Source organism: Arachis hypogaea, chromosome 4, assembly GCF_003086295.3.
Source record: "Arachis hypogaea cultivar Tifrunner chromosome 4, arahy.Tifrunner.gnm2.J5K5, whole genome shotgun sequence".
Classification (NCBI taxonomy): Eukaryota; Viridiplantae; Streptophyta; class Magnoliopsida; order Fabales; family Fabaceae; genus Arachis; species Arachis hypogaea.
This window is the reverse complement of record NC_092039.1, coordinates 121,993,327-122,001,756: the sequence shown is the minus strand read 5'-3', so window position 1 is coordinate 122,001,756 and position 8,430 is coordinate 121,993,327. Positions and strand designations below refer to the sequence as shown.

Sequence of the window (8,430 nt, the reverse complement as noted above, 5' to 3'; positions counted from 1 at the left end):
ACAACCTATTATTGATTGATATAGCAATCCATCACATAATATCTGCACTAGTGCACCTTCATATTGTAGGGTGTACCATGCACATTGATGAGAAAGGAGCATGTTAAAAACAATCCCTATCAATTCTCAACTTCTAAGATACTTACCAAAACGACCCAACACGGAAACATCATTGCCAAGAAGCCACACTCCCACTTTCTAAGAAGCCAATAGTGTAAATGTGTTCATATTTAAATTGGACAACCACCCTTTATAGTGTTCCATCTCCAATTCACTTCACTCTTTACATTAAACACACACCAAAATGATCACAAAAACAAAGGGAAAAAAGGGTTCTTCTTCTACGGCTCATATTCCTCTCTTCAATTCCAATAATGTTAGTTCCAATTTTCTTGACACTGATAATAGTGTTCTCTCCTTATTGCAATTCTTAAGCATGGCCTTTTGTTGTGGTTCCACAATCTATAGTTCATGGATCAAACGTGACTTTCAAATGCTAACCTTTGTTACCTTTGTCTACTTTGTTCTCTTCATGTCATATTTTTGGTCTTGGGTGTACCAGAGATTGCCACCATCAAGTGAGGAACATCCTAAGAATCATCGAAGGCTAAATTTTGTCATGTGGGTTTTGGAGAGTGTCATCATGTTTGGATTTTCCTATGCTTTCTCTAAATTCATGGGCATGGCTGCTTCTATTTGCATCTTTGTGATTTTCATTGTTGCTAGAACATTAATTTTGTATGCTTCTTTGTATAATTAGTACAATGGTTAGTAAAATATATAGGTGCTTTGTGCACTTATCATTCTTCCCTTAATCTTTTGTAAATTAAAAATTGGTTAATTTTTTTTTGGTTAGTTTTTCACAATATCCGTCAATCCGACAAGTCAAGGGTTAATTCGCTGTGATATTGAGCTCCATTTAAAGGTTTGCTGTTAGCTAATGGGTTGCTGCATGTACAAGGTGGAATTCAAATCCCCAACACTTGTTTAAGCAGACTAGTGAGCTAACTATTATACTCCAATTAAAACCGTTTATTGTTATATCAATAATAATTTGAATAAAAAAATAGTTATATAACTTTAACTAAGTGATTAAATAAGTTTTAATCTTGTGGACTAGTTGAAACTCTCCACCTTATGAACTTGATCACACTTTTAGCCAAATGGATTTGGAATGCTTTTTGGAAGAATATTATATGCATTATTTTTGTATATATTTATTTTGTATTTTTTATTTTTAATATTGAAAATAACTGACAAAAAATTATAAAGGTAAAAATTTTGTTTTTTATATAGCTAATGAATTTTTTTTCCTGTTCCTTCTGTCCTTTTTTTCTTCTCTCTCTGGTCACACATAAGTGCGTAAAATTTTTAAATGCACTTTTCTTCCATATACTTAGAGTCGGATTTTTTATTTTAATAAATAAAATAAATATAATTTTTACCAAAATAAATAATTTTTAGAGAAATTATCGAATTAAATTTTTCTGTCATATCTTGTTTACAATGTATGAGATGACAATGTATATATTTTATTTATATTATAAACAAGATATGACACATCAGCGTAATATGTGTATATTTCATTTACACTGTAAACGAGATATGGGTCGTACGCGCTTATATATAGAAGTCGTTTATAATTGACTTCTGAGCTCCAATTTGACTTTATCAACTTCTTTCTCCCCTCTTTTAATCCTTTCTGACTATACCTTTGACCCAAATGGTGATGGCGCGGCAAATGGGGAATGACTGGGATATAAACAGGCTGAACGAGACGACACATTACGCCGGAGCGGCTGACTTCGAGGTTAGTTTCATTATGGTTGTCAAGTTTAATGATGTTGCCATTGTTAGAGTAGTCATGAAGATCTGGAACGTTGGTATATGTGTTAGGAGTTAGGTCTGTAGGCTTAAATTAGAACTCTATCCGCTTATGGTAGGTTGGTATGACATAAATATTATTAGTTTGGAACGCTGTTATTGCTATGTTGTTAGTAGTTATAAATTTAATGCCATTATAATAGTGTGTTGACACTGTAATACGTTAATAAATTTTGATAAGAGGAAGTTTTATTAGACTTTTGAGAGATAAATATTACCAAAAGTAGAATTAATTTTTTTAAATGTTAAACAAAAAATTTATAAGCTATAATTAATTTTATATAATTTAAATTTAATTTCTGTTTGTAATTATTCAGAGGTCTCGCCTTCTGTTGTCCCGATGAGTGAGCCATAATTTACCTCCACAGGACGTCATCATTCCGTATCTGGCTGAGGAATTTTACTTTTGACAATTCTCTCATTTCGGCATTGGTGGAACGATGGCGTCTAGGGACCCACACATTTCATCTCCCATGGGATGAGATCATTGTCACTCTGCAGGACGTGGCGTAGTTACCGTTGGGGGTATCTCCGTGACTTTGTTAGGTGGTACCATACGGAGACGTAGGCGTTGGTGGAGCAGCTCCTTGGCGCCAAGCCTCCCGTGACAGCACAGCAAGCGGCTCAGAGAAAGGAGTTATTCACTCTGAAATGTGTGTGAAGAATACCAAAGATTACACATCCTTTTATAAAACCTGAACATTTGTCATATATATATATATATATATATATATATATATATATATATATATATATATATCTTTTTTACAGTGTAAACGAGATATGATATGAAAATTTAATTCTATAAATATTTGTAAAAATATTTATTTTAGTAAATATTATATTTATTTTATTTAATAAAATAAAAAATTCACTTAGAGTCACAGGAAATATTGTTTTCTTTTTTTTTCTTTTTTTTTTTAAAACCAGCATAGCAGTTTCCATTAATGATAAAAGAGTATAGAAAGGACTCGTAGCATAAAAAAGGATAGAATTCTCAACAAAATAATAAAAATAATTAATACTAAACAATTTTTTTTGAGTAAAAAAAAAAAAGAAAACTAAACATAAAAAAAACATAAATCCAAACAACTATAAAATAGAAAAAAGAATCCAGTCAAAAGAAAAGCCAGAACTAATTTCCCGCCCATCCTAAATTTCTCGAAGCCCTACCCTAATTGCAATTTTTTTTTTGGCAATAAATGTCCAATCAGCAAGCATAAAAATTATACTAAAATCTAATTTTTAATTTTTTTTATAATGTATATTTAACAATTTAATATTTTTATCATATTTTAAAGACGATAAAAACTTATACATAATTATCTTTTTGTAAAGTTAATATTTAAAAATTGTTAAATAACTTGACAAATATCAAAGACATATTTGTTATTTAATAATTCAAGAAATATTTTTGCCTATATCTAAATTTTTGGAGAACATTGTTAGTGATTTTTAAAACAAAATTGTCTCTGGTTGTATATTTTCATAAGTTTAAATTTTAGTATGTAATTCTTTTCAAAAAATATTTAGTATGTAATTTCTAATTATAGATATGTTTAAAATGAGCACAATAATTATGTGTTTATTGGATGTGCTATATTTATATAGGCCATTAAAATTTATTAGATGAAAATCAAAGGCTAACATAAAAAAAGAATATTAATAGACTCTAATAAATACAAAATATCCTAATACATAAATGCTTTAAATGATAATACTTTAAATAGTAACATAATTTTTTATTCTTAAAAAATTAAATATAAAATATATAAATACAAAATATATGAGTATTTTTTATTCATTAAAATTAATTATTATACAAAATTTTTTTATAATATTAAAAAATTATATTAAAATAATATTTTAAACTTTAACATAAAAATTTTATTAACTAACTAATTTTATTTTATATTACTTGTTATTATATTACTTGTTATTATATTCAAAATTTATTAACTAACTAATTTTGTTAAAAATATTCTTATATAATATAATTTTCATCAAAATATTTTAAAAATATAATTTATTTAAAATATTATATATAATACATGAAAATATTAACTTTTTTATTTTTTTTAGAAAAACAGAGTAAATAATAATTTTAAATACATGCTTATTACATTATATATTTATTTATATTAGTAAGATCTAAACTAATCAAAATTACGTAATTAAAAATATAAAATATATAAATACAAAAGATATAAATATTTTTTATTCATTAAAATTAATTATTAAATTTTTTTATAATATTAAAAAATTATATTAAAATGATATTTTAAACTGCAAAATAAAAATATAAAATAATTATATTTTATTTTATATTACTTGATAAATAATTAAATTATTATATTCAATATTTATTAAGTAACTACTTTTATTAAAAATACTATTGTATAATATAACTTTTTTTTTTATCAAATATTTGTCAAAATATAGCTTATTTAAAATATTATATGTAATATATAAAATTTTTTTATATTTTTTTTAGAAAAACTGAATAAATAATATATATCAACTATGTATATATATCATATGTGTATATTAATAGTGATTGATATAGAATTTGTATATATTTTTTTATTCTTTAGACTCTCTACTGTATATGAAACCTCGTAACTCTCTCTCCTCTAATTTTTATTATTTATATTTATTTTGTAGTAATATTAAGTAGATAATAATTTAATTTTTTTAAAGTTAACATTTATAGTTTCATATATATAATATTTATAATTATATATTTATAATAATATTTTTTTTTATTATTTCTAATTTTGTTTTATTTTTCTAATTAAATTTTTTATTTTTTAATTCGACCAGACTTATATATATACACGAGAAATTAGTGTACACATGTCTTTTTTAAAATATTTTTCATCATATATGATTTATTAAAAATATATTTTGTTAAATCTAAGAGTAAAGTATATAATTTTTTAGTTTTCATGTAACAAATTTAATATGTTATCTAATTTTGATGTTATTATATTATTATAATTATTTAATATATAAAAAAAGAGTTAAGTATGATTGTAGTTTCTAATGTAGAGGTCGAAAAATTTTCATCCCCAAGTTTATTTTGCGAACAAAATCGTCCCTCAAGTTCGTGTTGGATCCTTATATCATAATGCTGCAATGTTGGACTACAAGTATCCAAATTGTCTTAGCTCTTTATAGGCCTTAAACACAGATCATCGATCGCCGTCAATGTCTTCGATAATTGTAATTTGTCTCTTCAAATATTTAAATACCCCGTCTTTATATCCGAATGCACCACTATGATGCACCCTCATGTTAATATATACGATCTTCTGCTCAAACAACCTTGTTATTCAACACACTACGTTACTACAACAAAGAAGAAAGAAATGAAATAGATAATCACAAACCCTAGCTAGCTTTAGCAACAGTTTCGGAAGCCTACATTAAACCCTAAATAGTTCAAAGCCAGTAACATTGTTTTCAACCTCAAACCCCTCAAATGCAATAAACAGTTGACGTGAAGCGACAATGCATGAAAAATAACCATACCTCAACAACCACTGTTTGCAACGATGAAGATGGGTCACGAATGTCACAGCGCACCGACGATGAAACTTCCAACAACCAAATCTCTTCAACCACTATTGTAGACTTTTTTCGCATGAACGTTTTCGAGGGTTTTACACAAACGTTTCAGGTACCAAATATGTTAAAGAACATTATTATGAGTTATTTGAGGAGTAGAAAATGATTTTGTGGGAATGAAATTAAGGGAAACAAATCTCATGGGTCAAAATTGTTTTTAAAATTAAATTTTGGGTCGAAAGGATCATTTTAAAACCAACATGAACTTTAGAGACGATTTTATTTGCAAAATAAATTTGGAGACGAAAAAAATTTTCGGCCTCTATGTTAGGGACTAAAATTGTACTTAACCCTAAAAAAAATTAACAGATTATATATATATATATATATATATATATATATATAAGAAGATTATCACATATTTTATTATATAAAGGTGGAAGTTTTTTATCCCAAAAAATATAAAATAGATAAATACAAAAAAATAAGTAATCTTTATTCATTAAGATTTATTATTATACAAAATTTTTTATAATATTAAAAAATATATTAAAATGATATTTTAAACTACAACATAAAAATATAAAATAATTAAAATTTATTTTATATTATTTGACAAATAATTAAATTATTATATTTAATATTTATTAACTAATTATTTTGTTAAAAATATTATTATATAATATAAATTTTTATCAAAATATTTGTAAAAAAAATTATTTAAAAATTATATATAATACATAAATTTTTTTTTTATTTTTTCAAATTTTTTTGAAAAAAATAAATAATATAATTTATGTTTTTCAAATTTTTTAGACAAATCTATATAAGTGTAATTACACATAATAACTGATCTGCATTTTAATTCAGATAGTATATAGTATATATATTAGTTTGGAAAAGTTATAAAAAGAAATATTGTATTCATGTGATAGTATATAATATATATATTAAGTTTTTTTTTTTTACTAAAGATATGAAGACTCAAACTAACAACCTCTTAGATGAATATGGAGAACTTATGCTATTTGAGCTATAACTTATTGACTATATATATATATATATATATATATATATATATATATATATATTAGTTTAGGTCTTACTAATATAAGTAAATATATAATGTAATAGGCATGTATTTAGAATTATATTATTTATTTTATTTAAAAAAAATAAAAAATAAAAACATTTATATCTCCATATATTATATATAATATTTTAAATAAATTATATTTTTAAAATATTTTGACAAAAAATTATATTATATAATATAATTTTAACAAAACTACTAAACTAGTTAGTTGATAAATTTTAAATATAATAATATAATTATTTGTCAAATAATATAAAATAAAATTTTAATTATTGTATATTATAATTTAAAATATTATAAAATTTTTTCATAATAATTAATCTTAACGAATAAAGAATATTCATATTTTTTATATTTATATATTTTATATTTAATTATTTAAAAATAAAAAATTTTATTATTATTTAAAATAATGTGTATTAAAATATTGTTATTTAAAATATTTATTTATATACTAAAATATTTTATATTTATTAGAGTTTATAAATACTCTTCTTTCATATTAATCTTTAATTTTCACTAATAAAATCTAATAAATCATATAAATGTGATACCTCTAATAAATACATAATTATTGTACTCATCTTAGACATACCCCCTAATTACTACTAATTAGTAATTATCCCCCTTAAGAAAAAAAAAAAATTCAAAACATCTTGCATATAAAACGGCCTAATAACAAAAACTTGTAGAATAACTTTGTGAACGGAAAAGAAAAAGAGGAGGACAAAAAATGGGCGGTGTGCTGTCTGCGGTGCTCGGCGGCGATGCTGCAGCGGCCACGACGGAGGGAGGCTCGGCCGAGGACTCTCATGTGAAATCGTTCCATTCCTCCCCTCGATTTCAGCTCCATTTCAACGAACTCAAAGATTCCTCTAAGCTCGTAATTTCCTCAATCTCTCTCTAGATCTCCGATCTCTTAACTATTTTTTTTTTGGATCTGTCTTTTCTTTTTTGTTTCTGATTATTGTTGCTGTTGTTTATGTGCTTTTAATTGGACAGGTTGTGATAGATTTCTCAGCTTCGTGGTGCGGACCATGCAAGTTCATTGAACCGCATATTCACGCCATGGCCGAAAACTTCTCTGACGTCGAGTTCATCAAGCTCGATGTCGATCAATTACCTGTGATTCTCTCTCTCTCTCTCTCTCTCTCTCTCTCTCTCTCTCTCTCACACACACACACACACACACACACACACACACACACGTAATTAATCTATATGCAGTTTTCGGTTGATTAGATGATACAAAATTGTAGTTAGTTTGCGTTTTACACTTTAGAGACTAGTTTTATGACTTGTTGATTAGATTAGGGCTGAGAGAGTAAATTGACTGTGATTCCATTCTTTTTAGAAATAAATTGATGCTAAATAATAAGAAATTGTGGAGTTCCGCATATTGATGAACGAAATAGTTGTTACAAGTTTGTTGAAGATGGACCAATGATAACAATTCTAATGGTTTCAGGATGAAAATAAGGGGTTTCTCTTTCTGTAACTGAAAAATACCAGTCTTTTTTCTTTCTTTCTTCTCATGATGGTGTCTTTATGTGTGTGTGTGTGTGTTTTTTGGGAAAAAAAAAAGGATGTAGCAAAGGATTTTAAAGTTCAGGCGATGCCGACATTTGTGCTGGTGAAGCAAGGAAAGGAGATTGATAGGATTGTTGGTGCAAAGAAGGACGAGCTTGAGAAGAAGGTTAAGCAGTACCGAGCCTAATTTGGTCCTGCTTGAATTCCTCATTCTTCAGCCATGTATGGTACTATGGTTCCCCTTTTCCATGACTAAACTAAAATCATGATGATTATGATTGATTTGCCTCCTAAAAACATAACTGATTGGGTCCTTGCTTGACAAATATACATAGTTTAATATTGGTGTA

At 25.8% G+C, this 8,430-nt stretch overlaps 1 protein-coding gene and 1 long non-coding RNA gene across 2 annotated transcripts; both read left to right on the top strand.

The window, feature by feature from the left end:
- The first annotated feature begins 267 nt into the window (after positions 1-267).
- LOC140183986 (uncharacterized) lies at positions 268-2,616 on the top strand. Its single transcript, XR_011880593.1, has 2 exons — positions 268-1,810; positions 2,202-2,616. It is a non-coding gene; the product is annotated as an uncharacterized lncRNA (long non-coding RNA).
- A 4,582-nt stretch (positions 2,617-7,198) lies between these two features.
- On the top strand, positions 7,199-8,430 carry LOC112797728 (thioredoxin H2). Its single transcript, XM_025840807.2, has 3 exons — positions 7,199-7,433; positions 7,553-7,675; positions 8,136-8,430. The coding sequence occupies exons 1-3, from the start codon at positions 7,284-7,286 to the stop codon at positions 8,265-8,267; spliced, it is 405 nt and encodes a 134-aa protein (XP_025696592.1). The 5' UTR covers positions 7,199-7,283; the 3' UTR covers positions 8,268-8,430.

Coding starts and splice junctions, on each gene's coding strand:
- LOC112797728 (XM_025840807.2), top strand. CDS start 7,284: ATGGGCGGTGTGCTGTCTGCGGTGCTCGGCGGCGATGCTGCAGCGGCC. Junction 7,434..7,552: donor TCAAAGATTCCTCTAAGCTC/GTAATTTCCTCA, acceptor TTAATTGGACAG/GTTGTGATAGATTTCTCAGC. Junction 7,676..8,135: donor TCGATGTCGATCAATTACCT/GTGATTCTCTCT, acceptor GAAAAAAAAAAG/GATGTAGCAAAGGATTTTAA.